Consider the following 24,087-nt stretch of genomic DNA (forward strand, 5'->3'; position numbering starts at 1 on the left):
GAAAAAAGCAGATGCAGCCAGTCTCGAGGCTCGGTTTCTGAAGACTCTCCGGGTCCGTCCCAGCCCCACACCCATTTTACCCTTAGAACAAAACTCTGAGTTCCACGAGGGGGTCCCTGTTCCTTGTGAAAAACTGATAGAACAAACAAAATATAACAAGAATTTGTCTGAAAGGATCTATACCTTTGGTTCAAGGTTAATCCACTTGAACTTGGTTAATCCACTTATGAGAATTCAGCCTAAGAAAATGAATAAAAATTAAACTGTATCATCAGCAAAACTGAAAGGGATTCTCAGTGGTAGTAACAGGTAGTAACAGAAACACTTCTTCTGGGAGAAATGTTTCTGAGGTCAGATGTATTCTTGGGAATCTAAAAGTTTTCTGTGAAACCTTTCTAATTTTATTTCTTCATGGGAATAAATACCCGAAAAGTTTAAGCCTATTCTGGGTCATCTGTGAGACCTCATGGCCTAGTAGAACCACACAATCTCAGCATCCCATGTCTTAGAAAAACAGTCATGAGGGGCGCCTGGGTGGCTCAGTCGGTTGAGCGGCCGACTTCGGCTCAGGTCACGATCTCGCGGTCCATGAGTTCCAGCCCCGTGTCGGGCTCTGTGCTGACAGCTCAGAGCCTGAAGCCTGTTTCCGATTCTGTGTCTCCCTCTCTCTGACCCTCCCCCGTTCATGCTCTGTCTCTCTCTGTCTCAAAAATAAATAAACGTTTGGGGTGCCTGGGTGGCGCAGTCGGTTAAGCGTCCGACTTCAGCCAGGTCACGATCTCGCAGTCCGTGAGTTCGAGCCCCGCGTCAGGCTCTGGGCTGATGGCTCAGAGCCTGGAGCCTGTTTCCGATTCTGTGTCTCCCTCTCTCTCTGCCCCTCCCCCGTTCATGCTCTGTCTCTCTCTGTCCCAAAAATAAATAAACGTTGAAAAAAAAAATAAAAATAAATAAAATAAATAAACGTTTAAAAAAATTAAAAAAAAAAAAAAAGAAAAACAGTTATGAGCACTTTGGAACAATGTAACCACTGAACGTTAACAGCCTTCAGTCGTCATGTCTTTGTAACCAGGGCTGGCTGACACCTGGCTAATTATCTCCAGAGAATTTTTAAAGTATTCGGTAAAATATTTTTCAGGAATGCTGATAATACATTTCAACCGGTTGCACGTCTTAAATAGCTAAGATATATTTAGCCAACAGTCTTGAAATGAAATGTTAATAGACTGAATTTAGATTTTTACAAGGTATCCATGTCAATATGCTCCAAGTTGAAGACAAAATGGAATAAGAAAACTAGATTTATGATCAAGTTATTGAAAAATGAGTCATTTACGGAATATACAGATTTCCTTCCATAGTGTGGCAGCAAGCTCTGTACTGAAATTAGATTTTTTTTTCAACATCTGCAAGAAGTGAAAAACAAGTTCAGATACTAATTCTGTTCCTAATTCCAGCAATAAGTGAGACTTACAAAGCAGGATTCATTACAACAGGAAGGCTTTATCTGTACAGCTCAATAAGAAACCTTATCAAGTGATAGATCAGTAAAACTAGGATTCAAAGATTACTCACTGGAAAGTTTCAGTTAAGTAAAAGGTCTGATTATCCTGAACTCAAAAATAAAGCCTTCAAGTTATTAATCACTGTATAACATAGTTTTACAAATAGGACTCTCTACGTATTTTATTAAACTACAGTTCATTTCTTTGAGCCTTCAACGCTGCTCTTTGCTTATTGTTTTTATTCCGATATAAACCTGATCACTTAATATAGATTTTAAAAAACCTCCAAATCCTGAGAATGTTTTCTCATTTTCCTATACTGTCTTCTAGAATACACAAATTTTTACTTTAGACTCTTTTAGGACTCACTTTGCTTCTTTCTAAAGAAATTCCTTCCTGCCCCCAAGCACCTAGTGCTTACTTTATGACACAACAGGTTAGTCTCAGAATCAGGTAATTAAGCATTAACTCAATTCTAAGCATCCTACCATTACTCACGAATGAGGAATCTGAGGTGTGAAGGCCCCTGATGTAACGATATCCCTCCCTAGATATTCTTGTGGATGTTTTAGTACCGCTTTTCACATTTAAGTTTCCAACATACCAAGAATTTGCTTTTGGTTAAGGCGTGAGATAATGACCAAACATCTCCTGTAGGACAGCCTACTTTATCAGGGCCGTTAGTTTATCTTTCCTTTAATAATCCATGTGGCTCTTGTCACTAAGCAAATCCCTAGAAACCAACGTCTGACTGCAGGCTTTGTGTTCTATTTATTGTACTTGTTCACACCTACACCAGAATCCCAATGTTTTACTTCCTACCGCTCTCTAGGAAGCTGATCATCTGCAGGGTGAGTCCCTCTCTCCTCGTTTTTCAAATGTATGTTAGTTATCTTTAAAGTCCCACAGGATTGTGATTACATCACTTTGTGGAGAACCAACATGTTTATAATATTGAGTATCCCTATTTATGCAAATGAGATATTTCTATTTATTTTGAACTTATGATCCATCAGTAAGTTGCAGAATTTTCTCCGGAAAGGTCTCACACATCTTGTTTAATTTGTTTATTCTTCCAAGTATCTTGGGTTTCATTGTGAATGGGTGTCTTATCTAAAAAATTAAATATTTCAGTCATACCAAAAAAAAATAGGGAAACACCCTTGGGCCTCCCACCCAGCTCTGTCAACTCTTAGCATTCTGGGGTATTCTGACCAGATAGAAGAAATAAGACATGATAGATGGATAGAGCTCAAATCCCCCTAGCTACCCCTTTCCACTTCCATTCCCCTCCTCCTTGCTTCTCAGAGATCATCGTCATCCTGATTTTCCCCTGTTGTCACTTAAATGGTTTGGGTACATACTGTACCCCTAAATTCTTGCACATTTTATAAATTTCTATGACACATTAATACCGCTCATGTCACTTTGCTTTTTGCACTATTACTAGCCACATTGATACATATATAATCCTGAACTCTAGCTCATTCATTTCAGCTGTCATAGAGCATGCCACTGTGTCACTATTACAGCTCACTGTCCATTCTCCTTTTGATTCCTATTTAGATCGTTTCCAATTCTCCACTCTTACAAGCTGCCAGGAGTAGTCTGTATACCTTCTTACACGTATGTGAGAGCTGTTCAGAGGCAGAAACTTTCAAACTTCTTGATCAAAAGAGCAGACCTGCAGTGAGAAATACATCAGTCTCTCTCAATTAAAACAGACATTTTACTGTATGTCACCCTCTGCTATTTCTCTAAATTGAGTGTCGTGAACCACTGGTGAACGTGAAATCAATTTGGTTGGTTCTGAAAAATTCCTTTTAAAAAGCAAAAGAAAAAATAGACAAAAATTAAGTATAAAAAGAGACAATAAAATAGAAAACAGTACACTTAATTATTTTAAAATTTTAATTGTTTTTATCACACGTAAGATACATTTTCCAAGAGGGTCTGTAAAAAACATACGAAAGCCACTGCCTTGGGACATATGCCGAGGAGCAGAAAGGCTGCAGAGTAGGCCATGCACACAGACTCTACGAATACTGTCAACATGGTTCTAGCAACTGTCACTCCCACCAGGGAAGTAGGAGTTCCTCTTTAGCCCCACGTCACCAACATTTGACATTATTTAGTCCCTTGGAACTTTTGCCAAAAGGATGGGTGTGACACGGAGGGTTGCTGATGTTTTGCACTTCCCTGACTACTAAGTCGTCTCAGGATATTTTCATGTTTATTGACTTTTCAGGATTCAATTCCTTTGAATCATTTGTTCATACTCACCACCTTTTTCTTAAATCACGGGATTGATTTATAGATTCTGGATAATAACCTTTAGTTAATTACACTTGCCACATCTCTTCACCCAGCAAGTGACTTTTGGTAGCTTTTTACACTAAGATTTCACTTTAATGTGCTCAAATTTAATCAATCTTTTAAATATTACGTATAAATGGGTATCTTTTTTTTTAATGAAGTGGTTTTTGTTTTTTTTTTTTTTTAACGTTTGAGAGAGAGAAAGAGAGAGAGAGAGCACGAAAGCGAGCGAGCAGCGGAGGGACAGAGAGAAAGGGAAACACAGAATCCGAAGCAGGCTCCAGGCTCTGAGCTGTCTGTGAGCAGAGCTCAACGTGGGACTTGAAATCATGGAACACGAGATCATGACCTGAGCTGAAGTCGGATGCTCAACAAACTGAGCCACACAGGTGCCCCTACGTGGGTATCTTCTTAAAAATCCCTCCATATGTTGTCATCTTTTAAAAGTCATAAAGTCTCAAGTTTTGCTTTGTGTATTTTGGTGTATGTTGTGAGGTAGGGATCTTTCCCTCCCCAACAAAGATAACCAAGTATACGAGTACTATATATTGAATCTTCCTTAGCAGTTACAATGCTACTTGTGTTTCTGGATCCTTTTCTTTTTTTCCCCATTAATCTATATTTAAGGCAAATACCATCATGTCTTAACTACTAAAGTGAAAGTATATTTCTTGATACTGGAGAAAGTGACTTCTTTCACCTCCTGGGATTTTAATTGGAATGACACCAAATATACGAGAAAGAAAACTGACATATATAATAGTGTCTTCCATTCATAAACACAAGTATATACATCTCCCTATAATTATATGAGCCTTAAAATTTTCTCCATTAAGGTCCCACACATTTTGGCTTTATTTTTTCCTAGGTATTTTACAGTTTGTGTTGCCATTTTAAATGGTGACTTTTAAAAATTTAAACTGCCGCTGGTATACAGAAATGCATGGTATTTATGTATTGGCTTTAAAAATCAACTTTATTGAGGCTTAGTTTGCATACAATGAAATGCACAGATGCTAAATGTATAGTTTGAGGAGTTCTGACAAATATATACATCCACATAACCAGCATCCTAATCAAGATATAGAACCATTTCCACCATCTCATCAAGTTTTCTTGTGTCCCTTTTCAATTTACCCTCCTCACCCGTTACTGATCTGATTTCCATCAAAGTAATTGTGCCGGTTCTAGAAACTCATATAATTGGAATCATGTCATATGTACACTTCTGTTTTTTTTTTTTTTTTTTTAACCAACACCCTTTGCTCAAATTAAGCAAGTTCTCTTATACTCCTAGTTTTCTAAGAATCAGTACAGAATTTAATCATATGCTATTTTACCCTTCACCCATCAAGATTATCATTTGGCTTTTTTCCTTTGATGTGATTTCATTTATGGGTTTTCTTATGTTTAATCATCTTTACATTCCTGTGACACACCCTGACTAGCTATGGTTTTTTGTTTTAAGCAAATACTAATATTTTACCTAAAATTTTTATTGCCATGTTCATTAGTGAGATGTGGCCTATTCATTTCCCTTTGCCTAGTACATTCATCCCATCAGGGGTATCTAGATTGCAGTAGCCTAACAAAATCATGTTTTCTGTTATTTCCTATAACATTTCGTGTAAGACTGAAATCACGGATTCTTCGTATGTTCTATACAACTTGCCCATCTGGGGTTTTCACTTGGGGTTTGGTTTCTTGGTTTTGGGTTTTTATTTAATTTTATTTTGGTGTAGGTAGTTGTCTAATTTAAGTTTTTAAATTATAATCTAGTCAAGTTTCTTATTCTTAAGCCAATTTTAGCAAATTTTACAAGAAATTGTGCATTCTGTTTTCAAATTTAAAGGCAAAAAGCTGTTCACCGTGTTCTCAGCTTTAAAATCTCAATTTGTCTGTAGTCATATCCCCTTTTGATTTCTAATGCATTTGTGCCTTTTTTTCCTCCTCTATCAATCTTGGCAAACGTAGTCTTTTCAACTTGGCACCTTTGGTTCAGTCGATCCGATTATAACTTTTTTTTTTCATTAATGTTTCTCAACTTTATTTCCTTCCTTTTCCTAACTCATCACATTGTATAGTTAACGCATTAGTCTTTAGTTCTTTAGTAACAAACATTTCCTTGTGAATGTGATTAGTGTCCTTATAAAATAAACCCTAGGGGGGAAAAAAAACCAAAAACCCTAGGGATCCCCTTGTTCCCTTCCACCAGATGAGGGTACAGCAAAGACAGCGGTCTAAGAAGTAGGAAGCAGGTCCCCACCAGACACCAAATCTGCTGGTGCCCTGAACTTGGACTTCAAGCCTCCAGATCTGTGAGAAATAAATTTGTTTTTATAAGCCACCCAAGTCTATAGAATTGTTACAGCAGACCAAAATGGATTCAGACATAAATTCTAACGCCTAGTGTATATTTTTTATTCCTTTACTTTGAAACTATGTCATCATACTTTTAGTTGTGTCTACTAATAAAAAGCATTTGAGGTTTTTTTGTTTTGTTTTGTTTTGTTTTTTTAAGTTGCCACTGTCCTTCAACCAGCAAGCTTTATTAAAATACCTGGGCCAATTTTCTATCATCTTATTTTGTGTTTTGTAATTCTTCTGCATCTTCTTTGCTTTTTCCTCCTTTTTTGCCTTCTGTTGGAATGATCAAATTTCTTCATTTCCACTCCCTCATCCTCATTTGGAGTTATACATTCAATTCCAATTCTTTTGGGGAGGAAGGGTGGGGAGATACCCTTAAAAATTTTTTTAATGGAAAACTTTCATCAGTAGGTTGCAGGTGAAAACACAGCTTACTAAAAAACCATAATAAAGGAATTAGAAAAAGACAATCTCATGCAAACAGAGAAGGGTAAAAAAGAAAGCAAGTAAAATTTTGATAACTGGAAAATGAATGAACAGATCAGAGACTACTACTCTACTAACTCTAAGCGAGGTATGGGGAAACATCCTGATTTTCACGGCAGAATCCTCAAAGGGTTAAGTAAAAGACAGCACTAGTCACAGCAAAAATTGAGGGCTCTGAGAGGGGAGATGAAAAAGGCAGGATTGGGTGAGAGATATCTGAGAAGCAATTAGATCCTGAGATCTGCTCTCCAACTCTATCTATGTCACTAAGTACCTGTTCCTGTTCCTCTCCCTCTCTAGAAGACTAAATGTTTATTCTCAGCAGAAAGTAAAACAGTCTCACTGGACTAGGAGATGGCCTGGGGATCACTGGGAAAAGAGAGGGAGTAAATGAATGCGAGTACACTGCATGCTGAATGCAGACTCCCAATCCCTTCCTCCACTGGGTTCTGGCTCCCAAAATACTAGCAGCCAGACCTTTACCATTTAGTCAGATCAAGACTCTGGGGTGCCTGACTCGACTGAAGAGAAAAGACGTACAGATACTAATACTGAGAGTTTACCAACAAACAGCCCACACAGATTACTCTACACTGAAACTGAAAGGAGACAAGCCTCACCCACAGGCTCAGTTTTCAATCGGCTTTTTGGACCCCTACCTTCGTAATCAAGGATGACTCTCATTATCTGAGGAAAAAATGGCCCAAACCTGAAAAACGCAACTCAAGAAATTTGAGACCATACAGAGAGAAGAAATCATTGTAAAAATCATCAACATAGCTAGAGAAATGAGGGAAGACAAGAGCAACCCTGAAGCAAGTGCGGCATGTTTTATAAAAGAAACATGAAAAAAATTAGAGAGCTTTGGATAGCTTGAGAGTTCTTGATAGCAGAAAGGGCAGACATCAATAGAAGGGTTGGAAAGGTAGAGGAAATCCAGAAAGTACAACAGTAGGATGAAAAATAGTAGAAAAAGTGAAGAGGACTGAAGGACTTAATTCAGGAGGTCCAATGTCCAAAGAGGACTTCAGAAAGACATTAGAGATAACAGCAGGGCAGGGGTCAATCAAAGAAATCAAGAAATATTCCCTGAACCGAAAGACCTAAAGGGCCAATCAAGACCTCAGGACAATAGAAAAGAACACACCCACATACATCCAGGTTGGTGGCTGTGAAACTTCAGAATGCTAATGACAAAGAAAAGTCTGAAGTCTCCTGGCAGAAACAATAAGTTATTTTTTTTTTTAATTTTTTTTTTTTCAACGTTTATTTTATTTTTGGGACAGAGAGAGACAGAGCATGAACGGGGGAGGGGCAGAGAGAGAGGGAGACACAGAATCGGAAACAGGCTCCAGGCTCTGAGCCATCAGCCCAGAGCCCGACGCGGGGCTCGAACTCACGGACCGCGAGATCGTGACCTGGCTGAAGTCGGACGCTTAACCGACTGCGCCACCCAGGCGCCCCAACAATAAGTTATTTTAAAAAGAATCACAATAGCTTTGGTTTTCTCAAGAGTAACAGTGTAAGTGAGGTCAACAGAGCAATGCCTTCATAATTCGGGGCAGGGGGACTACTTCCAACCGAGAATTCTATTACCCAACCAGGGTAGAATAAAGGTATTTTCGACAGGTAACATCTCCAGATATTCACCCAGTGCATTCTCTCTCAAGGAAAGTCTTGACAGACATGTTTCATTAAAAGGAAGGAGAGCCAAAAGAATAAGGGATCTAACAAAGAAAAAAGGTGAAGGAACCTCATAAGATGACCAAGAATGAAGAGGGATCCCAGGATGACTGCTGTGTCCTAGGACTGGAGCAAGTTCAAAAATATACAGCCAAGAATAATGCCAGGCTTCTCTCCAAAGTGCACAAACATCATAAGAGGCAATGGAAGCGTTGTGATGAGCCCCACAATGGTCATCGTAAATGATTAAGAGTAAATGATACAGTAAAGAACCACCCAATAGCTCTCTTTTAACCATCACCTTAGCAAGAGATTTCTGCTCCCACAGACTACAATGCAAAAGAAGAAAAAAACTGCCTGAGAAATTCTCACGTATTCATACATGTCTGTATGCAATTTCTTTAGACCAGGGCTGCCCAACAGAAATAGGATGCCATCCACACGTAATTGTAAATTTTCTACTAGCCACATTAAAAAACTAAAGTAAAAATATAAAATTAATCATTTAAATAATTTAATAATTTAATCCCACTATATCCAAAATTACTATTTCAATGCACAATCAGTACTAAAAAGTAAAATACTTTACATTCTATTTTTTGTTCTAAATGTTATAAATCTCCTGTGTATTTTCCACTTGCTGCCCATCTCAGTTCTGACTCGCTATATTCCAAGTGCTCGGTGGCCATATGTTGGGACACAGCAGCTCTAGAATGATACACCAGAAAGAAGCTCGTAACAGTGGTTCCCTTTCTGGAAAGTAGAACTGGGGAGTAGGAGGTGGGAGTTTTCAGGGAGACTTACTTTTCATTATTTACTATTTTGTTCCTTTTGAATTTTGCAACATATTCATGTACTACCTATTCAAAAACATGAATAAAGTCCATTCCATAGAATAAATACATAAACGTAGATATCCTTTGACCTGCTTCTAGAAACCCACCTCATGTATGTGTAAAATGATGAATAAACTAAGTTTATTTGTTGCGACACTGTTTTTAATACCCTGAGACTGGAAATAACCTAAATGTCCGTCAACAGAAGACTGGTCAAATACATTACAGCACCCATACAAAATAATACTCTGAAACCAAAGTAAATGGGTACTCATTATGTACTGACATGGAATAATCTATAAGATGATTATATAAAATATGTGACCCTTTGTCCTAAAAAGTAATATATGCACAAAGTTGCTCATATATGGACAGAATTACTGGAACATTACACAAAAACCTAGTAACGTTACTAGCCTTTGGAAAGGCAACTGGGTGGCAAGGGACAGGCTCGGAAAGAGACTTTTCACCATATATCCTTTTGTACCTTTTGAATTTTGAATGGTAATAATGTATTACCTATCTTAAAAGCCCCTCATTCTACATCTAGCTGGTATCTTTTTATTTACCATGTTTGGTCTTCATGTGATATGTAAGTTCACCTATAAAGACTAGTGTTTTTCTAGTTTCTTCATAGAGAGCTTTGAGGCTTGTTTTTCCCAGAGGCCAGATACTTGAATGATACTGAAGTAGTTTTTACACACACACACACACACACACACACACACACACTTAGCACATAGTTCCCAGAGTCCTATCATTACAACTTCATCCCTAGCAACTGGATTCGTTAGTAAACTCCCCAAAGTCAGCTTTTCCTGAACACTGACTGATTTCCAAGTTTCTGGTACCTGGAAACATCTCTCTCCCTCTCCTCCCTTCCTTTCCCCCTCCCTCTCTAGATCAACTATATACATAAGAGAAAAAATATATATACCCAAGGAAAACTCTTACATCTTATTCAACATTTATAGCAGGTGGAATGGGCCTAATCTGTGTCTGCTTTGGCATGTCTGTGTGATTTTAAGAAATCTAAGTAAAGAAGAGTTTAGTCAATAATGACAAACACTGGAAAAAGTAGCATGATAACTAAAAAAGACTGCTAAACTTGGCTGTTCAGAATTCACTGGTAACTTCTGAAAGGGAGATAGGAAGCGAATATGAAAGAGTGGCAAAAAACGTTTCCAAGGTTCAAGTGTAGAACAAAGGAAGTGATTAAATATAGAAAGCAAATGTAGGTTTCAAATATCTTCAAATTACAAATACAAAATATTCCCCAAATACCTATATGAATTTTTATTTCAAAAGAAAGCTAGATTTTTCAACATAAAATACTTCAAATGTAATAGTGCTGTCTCAAACACCTAAGGTCCTTCCAGAAAGAGTACAAAATCACCATAAGATTTTTGGCAATCCTGTTCAAACATGTGCTACACAGGTAGACAAAAACAAAAAACAAAAACAAAAAACAAAAAACAACTAATGACCTGAATTTTGACAATGGTTTTAGTCAAAGAAATGAGGATAAAAAAAGTATTAAAAAATATATATAAAGATAGACAACAACTCATTGAAAAACAGACTTCTCAATTCTCACTGTAACTATGCTCTTTTCCAAAGTTGTAAGCTAGGAAGACCCTGCCATTGGAAACATAAGGTGGCCCCACTAGAGAACGATGGGTGTCTTTTAAATGAAAGCAAATAGAAAACTTTCATGTGTTCAATTTTATGGACTGTTAAAACCTAAAGTGAGAGCATGAATTTAACCCTGAAAGCAGGTCATTAGCTCAGTGAAAGGCCACATTACATACGGACTGCTGTGTAAAGAGACTACCTATTCTTGGAGTTCCATTCCTTTCTCTTTGAAAGAGTTGTATGGAATCTATATGTCTATAAGCAGCTTGTAAACATAAAATTACATGCTGGTTTATCATTCCCAGATTAAAAAAAAAAAAAATATATATATATATATACACACACACACACACACATATATATATATATATATATACACACACATACATACACACACACACACACACACACACATATATATCCAACTATTAGGAGACCACACTGGGCCAGACTCAAATCGGCATGAAGATTCAGTACTCCAAATGCCTTTCCAACTCCCAGAGTCCTGACCTGCTGAAGCAGCCGCTTACAGTCCTCAGGGTGTGCAAGTGCAATCAAAGCAAAGTCTAGAGTAGGCTTGTTCAACAAAACTTTCTATTAAAATTAAATTTAACATTTATTTCCTCAGTTACTGCAGTCACAGTTCAAGTGCTAAGCAGCCACCTGTGGCTAGTGTCTACCATATTAGTTCGGGTCTACAGCCAAGGTTTTTCTCCGCGATCTATCAGTCCTCAGGGGGAGCTTCAAAGGTTTCCCCCAGGAGAGGACAACTGAGCAGGCAGGACTTCTGCAACCGCCCATCCCCCTTACATTTTGAGATTCTGCATAATGTTTTGTACGTTCTGGGTGCTGTTGTGCGCATACAGGGGTGGGTGGGTGGGTGTGTGTGTGTGCGCGCGCGCGAGCGTGCACGTGTTAAGTCTGAAAACTACTGGCTTAGAGCAGAAATGACGTACAAACCTCAGACCAAAGCTGAACCCTCTGATACTTAAAACAGTTTATAAATAAAAGTTTAAATGGCCAGTTTACATAACTACTGCCTAACCACCTGTCTGTGAAGTAAAAGGCTGGTCTAAGCATGGAAAATTTGCATTCACTGCCACAGATAGAACATCTCTAGTCAACAAAAAAGTTTCCATAGGTCATTCAAATCAAGGGAGAAAGCTCACGGCCCTACTTCCATTGTAGCATTTATCAGGAGTTTATTCTGTGAACTTTGCAAATCAGATTCGCCGCCCCATATTTTGTAAAGAAGCATGAGATTAAAACAGAGCATTTCCTTAATATTCACAAAAGTTTAACCATTATCTTTTTTTTTAACATTTATTTATTTCTGAGAGACAGAGAGAGACAGAGTATGAGCAGAGGACGGGCAGAGAGAGAGGGAGACACAGAATCTGAAGCAGGCTACAGGCTCCGAGCTGTCAGCACAGAGCCCAACGCGGGACCCGAACTCACAAACCGCGAGATCATGACCTGAGCCAAAGGAGGACGCTCAACTGACTGAGCCACCCAGGCGCCCCTAACCATTATCTCTTTCTAGAATTTTTGGAAGAGCTGAAGCAGCATATGAAAATGCACTTTACCTTAGACACAGGCAAATTACAAGATCACAGATTTCCCATGTTACTTGCTCAGATGGCATCTTTTTTGAATCAAGGTAACGAACTTGATGGACTTCCAATGGCTCCCCCCAAGATTATTCTTCCTTACCAACTGAACACATTAAGCCTGAAACTATGCCCTCCCCCAAAATGGAAGGGAGTTAGGAGGAGGACACCAGATTTAAGGAAATGCAGGTTTTCAGACGCAAACTGGGCACATGTACTGAACAGATAGCAACTAAAGTCTACACTTACTTTCCGCTGCTCTCATCCTCAGGCCAAAGTAATTCCAGATTTTGAAAAATTACAGGACTAAAAAAAAAAAAAAGACAAAAAAAAAAAAAAAGAAAAAGAAAAATCACAGGACTACCTAGAAGAATTAGTGACCATTTCATATTACAATGAAATAAACTCACAAATTTTAATGGGATTAAAGTCACTCATTAGGATCTCTGTTTTCTTAAGAGCCCAAACTAAAGAGATCTAAATTACCAGGCACCAGCCCTACTACTGTGGCTCAGTTACATCTAAGAGGAATGTACACCCTGTGTACTCTAGAATGTAAGTCACAGAATTAGCTTAATATTTCTGGCTATCTGGCCAAATCAAAGGCAGTGTCTAAATCCATCTAGCTTGGCAAAATTATATTCTCCCCACATGAAATTACAGAAACTGAAGCTGAGGGCTATCCTTGACATGACTAGCTAGAATCAGCACTGAAATATCCCCTAATTGAATACATCGCAATTATAACAATCTGGAATAATGATCAAAATTGATCAGAGACAAGCCATAAGCCTCAAACTCATTTTTAAATGACTAAGATTGAATTACTTGTGTACTACTGGAAAAAAAAAAATGGCTAAGGCGATGTGTTACAAGGTCACCAATTAGCATTTAACGGAGTAGATTTAGAAAGTAACTCTTCCTGGAAGGAGAATAATCTAAAAAAAAAAATTATTAAGGCTAAATACTGGGTCAAAGTCACACATTAGAGGCAAGAAGCCCTCAACAGACAGGCTAGCCAACTGTCTGTCCATACTTGTTCAGTCCTCGAAATCTCCAGCACACTCTATCTTGAAGCCTGAGTGAAATGTTTTAGCTGATACCCCTGAAGACTGACAAGGAATGACCTACTCCAAAAAAAGGGGGTGGCATGGGGTGCTACAGCACTTAGATCACCTTTCTTTACTACTGGCCTAGCATTAAAGGCTTCTCAGTCACGAACAGGGGCGTTCTAAATAGCGAAACAAATGAAAAACATCTTGCTCATAGTAGGTCCTGTGGATCTTTCACAAAACAAGTCATTCTATATGGCACAATGTTCTACCCCTTTAAGAACATTTGCTAATCATCCCAAATGACAATCTAAAGCATATTATGTAGATTACTGCACTCTTAAAAAGATTTTCCCAAACATGGCTTAAGCTAATTGATGAACATTCATTACTACGCTTTCAGGTCTGGTCCTGCACTGAATGGTCCCAGACATGCTAGTTAGGCTCTGAATATTTGTTTTGTGTCCTGTAGATTATCTCTATTATCCTCACCAGGCTGTTATCTGTTTTTTTTCTTTCGAGACACACAGAGGCTAAAACAGTTCCCCATCCTCCTACCCCACCACCCCCCCTCCACTCCTCTTAACCTCCCACATTACTCACAATCTACTTGTTTCTAATCTACTGTGGGTTTAGAAGCTAGATAACTTTGTTAGAAACACCTGAAATAAATGCCACCAGGTTCCGATTAAGGGTCTCGATGGCTCTCCTATCACTAGAACTTTAGCTTAAAAAGAACTGCTGAAAGCTACAACCAGAAGACATGGCGCCTGGGTGGCTCAGTTGGTTAAGGGCCCAACTCTTGATCTCGGCTCCCTAAGGTCACGATCTCCGGGTTCATGAGTTCAAGTCCCATGTCGGGCTCTGCACTGATAGGGTGGAGCCTGCTTGGAAGTCTTTCTCTCTGCCCCTACCCAACTCCGCTCTCACTCTCTCAAAATAAACTCAAGAAAAAAAAAGAAAAAAAAGAAAGCTACAAGAGAGCAACAGATCACCTGGGAGGACCCTATGTCTGAGGCAATGTTCTAGGTACTTCAACCACAATCATTTAATCCTCGTAATAACCTGAAGAGGCAGGTATCCTTACAACCATTTTCAGCCGGAAAAACAAGGCTCAGGAGTTAAGCAATTTGCCCAACATAGTAACTGAGAAACCAACTCTTAGCCTGTCTCTCTGATGCCACAACCCATGGCCGTCCTACTACATGAGATTGTAGCCCAATCCTTATTCTCGATGTCGGTCATTGTCTTTGCACTTTATTTCCAATTCTTTCACTGGAATGTGTCTGATGCAGGTTTGCTTTCTTTCTCCAGCCACTTTCTATAACTAAAGGGCAATGGATCGTCAAACTAAGGCCGAAGGAAGTTTAGCTCTACAAGTGTTCACCTGTTCAGCAACAAATGTGTTTCTGAAACACTGGCCACATCCTCAGTAGTATCGATAGTGAAAAACTGATGACAAGCTCCTCCCCAAACTACAGACTGTTCCCAGTGACGCTATGAGTTAACACTTGTCTTCCCTGGTAATGTCCTCTACGGTAAAGTATGCAACGCAAGCATACTTTAGAAACTGGCTCAGTAACATATCGCAAGCTCCCTCAATTTGTACAATAAAGTGATTTCCTTACTCTGAAGACTGGAGGACAAGGCAGGAGATAGAAGGAGTTTCTACTTTTCTAATTCCATTAAGGAACAGGGGTATACTTGTCCCCTGTTAGATACTTTATTGCCGAGTCCAGGGCCTGACACACAGCAAAGCCTATTTTACTTGTTGAATAAATGCTACTTGTTCAATAAATACAAGTTATTTGTTGAATAAATGTATAACCTCTCCTGAATTGGTTTTGAAATCTTTGGATTTCTCACTTCTGCCATACCCTTGCAACACTTAGTGGAAAACAGCTTTCATCTCACAAAAACTAAAAGCTTAACAACGGTTCCTCTCCTCCCATCAAAAGACGAGGGATCTGAAAGACATGCCCCTCTCCACCCTCTAAAAATGACTCTCATCCCAAGAACATGAATGAGCCCCCATTTGCCGGACTGCGCCAAATACAGCTTTTATAAGCATTACAAAAACACCTGTATAAAAAAAGCTGCTCTAAAACAAGGCCTTTGGAGTCCTAAAGTACAAAACCAATAGAATAAGGAGAGCATTCAGGCATTTATAAGAGCCAAAACTGAAAATATCACCTAAATACAAAAACTTAATAAATGGCTCTTTGATCAGCAGGCTATGCAGCCACATATCTCCCCTCAACATGAATATTATAACAATATGATTCTAATATTTACAATATGAAAATGAAAAGGGGACCTTTTGCCATCTTGAAATAGAAATAACCTTTTTTCCTATTAAAGAGTGACTGCTGAAATATACAAAACCAACCCCAAATTCCTACTTAGTTAAAACACATACCAGGCCTGACAAGCCACAAACAACAGGAAATTACCTCTCATGGTTTCTTACAGGACTGTTATTACACGAACCTTACAGATTGTGTAGATTTGATCACTTTCGGCTAGTCACAGGTAAGTTACAACCATGAAAAAGCAAACTTTTGCTGAACACCTACAATGTAAAAGCACTTTAGAAGACATAACTACCACGCATAAAAGCAAAGCTCTGAGAGCAATTTCTTACTAAACAAGCCCAGAAATGGATATTTCCAATCACATTGATTAAAACTTGCCAATGAACTACTTTAAACTCAATTTTAACATTAAGAGTACTAAGTGAGCACTTAGACTCAACATATTCTTATTTATTACCACGACTAATTTTATGGCAAAAATTAAGGAACTTTAAAAACAAAAATCAGTGTTACTTTTCTAATTTAATATAAATGTTTGCTAAATAAACTTCTGGTTGAGAAAATTCCTCCAATATCCTGTATGGTTTTTTTAAAGCAAATGGGAAAAATCCTCAAACTAGTATACATTTATGAAATCTATTTTACATTATGTCTCCCATCTCTGTTATAGCTGCTTCGCATATTTATGTATTTACATTAAAACTCCTCAAACTTCATTTAACTACTTAACTTACACTTCTACCTAAAGAAAACGTTTTAAAGGGGGTCAAAACTAGAAAAGCAAATGTATTTTCAGAGTAATAGCAAATTAATTATTTTATGTGGCTCAAGGAAAAACATCCTTACGATCAGTGATACAGGTTCAATTCATATAAAACCAGGAAAAAAATGAAAAGGAACAAAGATTACAGAATTATGAAGAATTCTATAAATTAATTCAAATTCCAAGGAGCACTTTTGAAAGATGTAATTACTCCCAAGTTAAGTTTGTGTGACCACTTATTTATCCATTAACAGTTACTTTACATGTGTTACTTCAGAAGTTTAAAACAACAAAATTTAGGACACTCCAAACTGTAACAAACAAGACACGATTTTGATGGAAAAATGCTTCCAAACTCGTTTTACCTGGAGATGCTTTTCTAATTAAAGGTTTAATTGACAAGAAACCGGTAGTATTTAACTTTTAAGGGGTCAAGAGGAAGGAACAACAAAACCAACCTAGGTATTGTTTTCCTTTTGTTTGGGATCAAAAGGAAACCATAACCACAAAAAGGTTAAGTAAAAGCCCAAAGTACCCAACCCAAGGACAGTATCCCCCAAGAGAAAACAAAACAGAGTTGCAATTTGTAAACCAAGTTTGAAATACGCGAATCAATTAGCGTGCTTTCCTAAAGGCGTGTGATAAAAACTAATGGGCTCCGCTCGCAGAGCAACTTTCACAAGTGAATGCAGAAGGATCTCGGCAGAGTATCAGCCGTGTGCGTGCTTGTGAGAGTACACACAAGCAATTCAGAACCCCGGGACTATAATGGTTAACAAAGGTTACGGGGCGGGGGGAGGAAAGTGGAAGCGAAGTATCGCACGCTCCTAACACGGCTTGCCAACAACTCCCGAAACGAGAGCTCCGTCCCTCCGGCTTTGAAAATCAGAACCACAAACTACCAAGCGCGTTCGCGGCGGAGGGGACGGGCCCCGGCCGGCCCCAGCTCCCGGAGGAACAGCTCGGGCGCCGACCCCTTCCCCTCCGGGCCGTCCGGCCCCGCCACACCCCGGCCCCCAGCCCCCGCGGCCATGTGACGCGGCGAGCCTCGCCGACCCGAGCCCGACACAAACACACCCCTAGCCCCGAGGGCCCGCCGGGCGCCACCGCTTTACCTGCGCGCCGAGGCTCCGGGTCCCGCCCCGTCAGAGCCGGGGGTCCGGGACCTTTTGTTCCTTCCTCTTCCGAATGGGATGAGGGGCTGGCGGGGAGAGGGGAAGGGGCGATTGGAGGCGGAACTGAAAACACTCTCGCGGCCGCCCGGCCCGCCCCGCCCCCCAGCCACTGCCCGGCCCGCGGCCCGGCGCGCGGGGAGGGGGCGCGGGCTCGGCCACCGCCCGCCGGAGGGAGGGGGTGGGGACGCGCGTCCCGCGGCCGCTGCCGCCGCCCCTCCTCCCCTCAGGCGCGCGCCCGCCCGCATCCCCCACCCCTCGGGCCGCCCGGACGGCCGGGCCCTCCCCCGCCGCTCCCGCCGGCCCACCTCCGCTTCCGCCCTGCGCCCTCCGCCGCCGGCCGCAGCGGCGCGGCGCACCCACCTCCGGGCGGCTCGCTCGGCGCTCGCTGGCTGCTGGCTGGGAGCTGCTCCGCCGCCGCCGCGGCCGCGCGGTAGACCCGCCTCCCACCCCGGGCCGCGAGCCCCGCCGATTCGCCGGCGCAGCCCCGGGGCTGGCACCCTGCCGCCCGCTGATTGGCGCCCCCGGCCGCCCGTTAGGGCGCGAGGCACGCCGGCCGAGCGCAGCGCTCGGCGCGCACGGAAGACGGGGTGAGCGGAGGAGGGAAGGAAGGAGGCCGAGCACCCGGGAAGGGTCGGGGCGCGAGCGGGGTTCGGAGAGTCGCGGGCCACTACCTCCCCACCTTCTTTCCCTTTGGCCGCCCCGCCCTCCCGGCCGGACCGGCGGCGCGCGCAGCCAATCAGCGCGCGCGGTGCTCGGGGTGTGAGCCGCGCGTCGGGGGCCTCGAATCGGAAGGGAGACGTCGCTCGCTGATTGGTCCCGCCTCCCCCGTAGAGCGTGAGGCGAGGCGCGGCCGGGCGGGAGGGCTGCCGGGCGGCCGAGGATGAGGCGGAGTGGGACGCCCGCGGTTTCGGTTGACTACGTCTAGGGCGCGCTCCCACGAGGCTCTGGGAAGAGAAGGGGAAGGGGAGAGATGATCAGGGGAAGGGAAGGCACGGAACCCGCCGAGCTGCCGACCACCCCTCACTCATCGCCTGGGCCCGGGGCCCCTCCCCGGTCTCCTGCCAGCGCCATTGGGTGGGGCCTGTGGGGGCCGCCGCCTAGTCCACCTTCCGTACTCGAGCCGGGAGTGGACACGTGCTCATTTGAGGGGGCCCCGGGGTTCGCCTCGGGGCCAGGACGAGATGGGGCAGAAAACGGGTCCGCAGAAACCCGAAGACTCGACCCACCCTGGGCCCGCCCAGAGGCGAATGAGTGGGCGGGGCCCTCGTGGTGGTAAACGGGGCGGGGTCCGAGATGTAAATAAGCCCAAGGAGGGGATTTTTACGGGCTTTAGGAGCCAGGGTAAGGGATGCCAGGTATTTAGGTAGAACCGGAATCTTGGTTCTGTCTTCGTTAAAAATGGTGCTAGTCATGCATGCTCTGAAAGATCCTTGCGAAGTCTAAAAGATAAGCGCTTAGCACGATGCTCCCTAATTGCTGGGTTATCTTCCCTTCCTCTTCAATTCTCCACTGATGAGGCGATGTTCTTAGGCCCCAACTTCGCACATGTGCGATACAAGGCCCTAAGCTGCTGGCTGTCCAAGGCTGGTGGGTGGGTGTCCGCACTTCGGTAATGTTGTCGCTTGTACCCTACGGACACCCAAGCCTATGCTGAAACATTGAACCCAGCTAATCACATCAAGTATTTATTAAGCACCTACTACGTTTGGCGGGGAGCATCACAGAACCAAAGACGAAAAGGAACAGGTCTTACACGGGTAGTTGGTGCCAGAGCAAGACCGGAACTCGGTTTTCTTGGCTCCATGGCCCGCACTCATCCCCCTCCATCCTTACTTTGTGGCTTCAACGGGGAGCTCAAGACAAACGAGGAAAGAGACACTTGGTAGTGCACATCTGTTTTCTAACAGGCCGGGTGACCATTTCCAACAGCAAGAGTTTTGAAGCATACTCTTTCTTTTCAGAAATGAAAGCTTCCCTGAAGAGCGTGCCTTCAAATGGACTTGGAGAGATAGTTGGCCATTCTCTGTGTCCTGCATGGTTTCCAGACCATCAAGATGTTCATTTCTACCACCTCCTCCAATATGGAAGCCCTGGAGTTAAGCAAATTGTAGTTTTGAATGCTGCTGTGTTCCCAATCTGTGAGCTTTGTCAAGTGGAATTCACCTGCAATGATGGCTCTTTAAAAATAGTTGCGTGGGGCGCCTGGGTGGCGCAGCCGGTTAAGCGTCCCACTTCAGCCAGGTCACGATCTCGCGGTCCGTGAGTTCGATCCCCGCGTCGGGCTCTGGGCTGATGGCTCAGAGCCTGGAGCCTGTTTCTGATTCTGTGTCTCCCTCTCTCTCTGCCCCTCTCCCGTTCATGCTCTGTCTCTCTCTGTCCCAAAAATAAATAAACGTTGAAAAAAAATTTTTTTTAAAATAGTTACGTGATGGGGCGCTTGGGTGGCTCGGTCAGTTAAGCCTCCGACTTCGGCTCAGGTCATGATCTCACAGTCTGTGAGTTCCAGCCCCGCGTAGGGCTCTGTGCTGACAGCTCAGAGCCTGGAGCCTGATTCAGATTCTGTGTCTCCCTCTCTCTCTGCCCCTCCCCTGTTCATGCTCTCTCTCTCTCTCTGTCTCAAAAATAAATAAACGTTAAAAAAATTTTTTTAAATAAAAATAGTTACGTGGTGATTCAATAAAATAAATATGACCATGAAGAGCATAGGGCTTTGAAGTGGAAGGAAAGTCAATAGTCGTTATCATTTCTTCCTTTCTGTTGCCTTCATGCGTTTGTGCTAAGATGAACGTACTCGGCAGAAATTCTTCACAAGTTTACCTCCAGGGTGGATTCTACCATTGTCAGTTTAGAGACAGCTATATTCACCCCTTTTAAAAATTAGCTTGTGAAGGAGACCCGGGAAGCCAATTGGTGGAGCTGTTCCACCTCCTAAGATTTCTATTTCCACTTCCCAGAGACATCAGGGAGGATAGTCTAGGGCAAAGGCTGTTCCATTTAGAAGTAGGAAGGCTGTTTTTGATTTTTGGTTCTTCTTCCTGCTAACACAAGCCAACAGTTTTAATATGAAATAACTTATAAAAAGCTACCCTGGGTCACACAAATATTTTCTCCTTTGTGACCTGGATGTGCACTTGGGTGTCCACGTGAGTGAGTAGGAGTAGAAACAAAAGCAAGCGTGGCTGGGATTCCAGAAGAATCTGCTCCCAATATGGGAGTTAGGTGCTTTGGGGTACATTAAGTAAATGGGTAATATGCTTGAGGTCTACATTAGACCATCTCTCCGAAGTGTCAGAATCTGGGTTCCTAACTCTTCCCTTTAGGAAGCTTTTCAGGACCTCTGGGATTGAGGAAAGGGGAGGAGGGAAAACCTGACTACAATGATGTCCCCAAAGGGCTTAAAAGTGTGAGCATGCCTACTGTCCCCTCTGCTAGAAATGCATCTAAACTAAAGGGGGTCAAAAAAGAAACTAAAGGCAGATGGATCAGAGATTGTCGTGGCAACAACCAGCTTGGAAATCCACTGGGGTACCTCAAGACAGACCTAACAGTAGGTCCCTATTGTATAAATTGTATTGAGTCTTATTTTTATGTGGATAGACGTTGCAAAATCAATTCAGGGGCATCTAGGTGGCTCAGGCGGTTAAGCATCTAACTCTTGGTTTGAGCTCCCATCATGATCTCACGGTCCATGGGTTCAAGCCCCACATTGGGCTCTGTGCTGACGGCACGGAGCCTGCGTGGGGTTCTCTTTCCCTCTCTCTCTCTCTCTCTGGCCCTCCCCTGCTCTCTCGCTCTCTCAAAATAAATAAACTTAAAAAAAATCAATTCAGAAGCAATTTAAAAGTAGTTAAATGTGTTGGAAAGACACAGAAGACAAATAGTAATGGTGGTTGCTTTTGGAAAGAGATCTGTGGAGTCACAAGTTGGAAAACTTAAGTTCCATCATTAATTCTTAGGCAGTTTGAGTTTTTTAAAAATCTGTCCTTTTGCTGATATTTCAAAAGATATAACTCCTATTCCATCTCCTCTGATAAATCTATAAAACCCTTCCTGGTTACTCCAGCCCAAAGAATATCACTCACCTCTGAATTTTCTCTCGTAGTCAAAATGATTTACATACCATGAGTTCGCTTTGATTAATGCCTTGATCAGTTAGTTTAGTCTTGAGCAGTTTTTTAACTTTTCATGTGTATGTTTTGTCTCCCCCGTGTAGATTGTAAATTCCTGAAGGACAAGGACAGCATCTTGTTCTCAGTTGTCTTCCCAAACTCGGAGATAAAAAAAAAAAAAAAAAAAAAAAAAATTACTAAGTAATTGAAAAAAGGTGAAATAGAGCATTTGTGTAGCAGGAATATGCTCTGTGTGTGTCAAAGGTCTGCAGGCATTCTGCACAGCTTTGTCCAATCTACTGAGTTGCCCTTGACACAACTCTTGAGTATCCTATCAGCATCCAGTCTGGATACTCGCTCATCCTGGTGGAACGCAATTGCAGCAAGCTTACTACCTCTTAAAGAAAGATCCAGTCATTTACAACTAAAAGGACACCGATTAAATGAGACAACCTAAGTAGAAATTGTAAAGAACAGAGGTATGGTGTTACTTTTGTTGCAAATGACGATGAAGAAATCTGACACCAGCTGGATTTTTATCTCAATATGACGAAATAGCACTTTTTGAAATGAATTTTTAAATGAATTTTTAAACGAATTCATGTTGAAGATGTGTACCTGCCACTGTGTACACACAGTCTTTATTCACATGCTAGTTTTTATCAAAAATAATAAAAATTTGGGGCGCCTGGGTAGCTCAGTCGGTTAAGGGTCCGACCTCAGCTCAGGTCACGATCTCGCGGTCTGTGAGTTCGAGCCCCGTGTCGGGCTCTGGGCTGATGGCCCAGAGCCTGGAGCCTGCTTCCAATTCTGTGTCTCCCTCTCTCTCTGCCCCTCCCCCGTTCATGCTGTGTCTCTCTCTGTCTCAAAAATAAATAAACATTAAAAAAAATTAAAAAAAATAATAAAAATTTAACATCTGATGGAAATGCTGGAGAATAAAGTATGTATAAGAAAAAAGAATTAAATTTGGCATTTATCTGGTGTCTGTTATGTGCCTATCATAAAAGCATGGTGGAAAATTCTCATTTTATGGCCAACATTTCTCAAGAAAAGAAGACATTTGTTTAGGGTTTTTAGATTTAAAGGGAGAAAGTATTTGAGAAGTTGGCACTGGTTGAGAAAAACATTAAAAACGTATGTCTCATCGTTCTCCAGGCATCTGATAATTAATATATTTCTTATCTATACATTTAAAAGTGTAAATAATCATTGGATCAATTGATTATTGGATAGCTAATCTAATGACTGCTCAAATATTACTTGGTAAATTATAAAACCTTTTTGATGCAACGAGCATGCCCATAAAGGCATTTAAATATTATTTAAGATCTATACGTTTGGGAAAAACTAGACAAAGGCCCATGTCTAAATGCCAAAAGAACAATGTACAAATTATTTAAAGTTCTATTGTAAAGAGGGGTAACTTGGTAGTCATATGTCAACAATAGGGCTTTATGCCTTGATTATAATTGTCTGTGTGTGACAATATTGACTGAGCCAGGCTGCTGCTAGGCAGGTTTAATGTATGAAGGTATAACGCTCTTGGAAAATTTCAAGCATGTTAGCATAATTGCTCTGATGAAGAATGAAGAGCTTACTTAACATAACTGACTAGGGTAGACAATAGATGCATAATCAGTGTCCTAATGATTGAATTAATGAGCCCCAGTTGTTTGTCCTTACTGTAAACAGTCCTCAGCTATGAAAAAGACATTTTGCTGAAGAAGTCTGACGATTGGGTTAGCTGATGAGTGGCCAGAACATCATTAATGGTGGGAAAGGGCCAACTACTGTTGGGTCCTAAAGACGTCAATGGTGGATTTCAAGGAGTAAATTATATCGCTACATAGAAGCTTCATATCAGCTCCTGCTTGCCTTGAAGTATGCACACAGTCATGGAGCCTGATCAATGCTCTTATTTTCAGATAAAGAAACCCAGGCCCGAGCTTCTTCAAAGTCCGATGGCCACTTAGCTCCAGAAATTACACACAGTATCTACCTTTCCTGCTCTGACACTGCCCACTAATTCATATCCCTGCTCCTGGTCTCTACCCTCACCCATGCCTTTGCTGCTCTCTTCAATTCTCCTGTTCCCATTACCTTCTATGCACATGTCCTGACCAACTATTTCACAGTGAAAATAGGGACACATTTCCTGTCCACACCTAAACCCCTAGCATTAGACTCTATGTCTGTCTCCGGATCTATCCTTCCAGCCATGTCCTGTGAAAAACC

General features: G+C 41.7%; 2 protein-coding genes across 7 annotated transcripts in view; one reads left to right on the plus strand and one right to left on the minus strand.

The window, feature by feature from the left end:
• Nucleotides 1-18,205, minus strand: part of SMAD2 (SMAD family member 2) — a 77,730-nt gene extending 59,525 nt beyond the window's left edge. For 2 of the 6 annotated variants that reach the window (XM_045459071.1, XM_045459065.1), the window contains exons 1-2: nucleotides 18,101-18,202; nucleotides 17,681-17,766 (exon numbers count right to left, since the gene is read on the minus strand). The gene's annotated coding sequence lies outside the window, so the exon portion shown is untranslated. Of the gene's footprint in view, nucleotides 1-17,680; nucleotides 17,903-18,045 lie in introns of those variants that run through there. The other 4 variants (XM_045459066.1, XM_045459069.1, XM_045459070.1 and 1 more) reach the window with 4 other exon arrangements.
• On the plus strand, nucleotides 14,722-20,218 carry LOC123587494 (protein FAM181B-like). The gene is made up of 4 exons (XM_045457289.1): nucleotides 14,722-14,782; nucleotides 17,968-18,327; nucleotides 19,702-19,925; nucleotides 20,158-20,218. The coding sequence occupies exons 1-4, from the start codon at nucleotides 14,722-14,724 to the stop codon at nucleotides 20,167-20,169; spliced, it is 657 nt and encodes a 218-aa protein (XP_045313245.1). The 3' UTR covers nucleotides 20,170-20,218.
• The last annotated feature ends 3,869 nt before the right edge of the window (nucleotides 20,219-24,087 follow it).

The sequence above is a fragment of the Leopardus geoffroyi genome, chromosome D3 (genome assembly GCF_018350155.1).
Source record: "Leopardus geoffroyi isolate Oge1 chromosome D3, O.geoffroyi_Oge1_pat1.0, whole genome shotgun sequence".
In the NCBI taxonomy this organism is placed as follows: Eukaryota; Metazoa; Chordata; class Mammalia; order Carnivora; family Felidae; genus Leopardus; species Leopardus geoffroyi.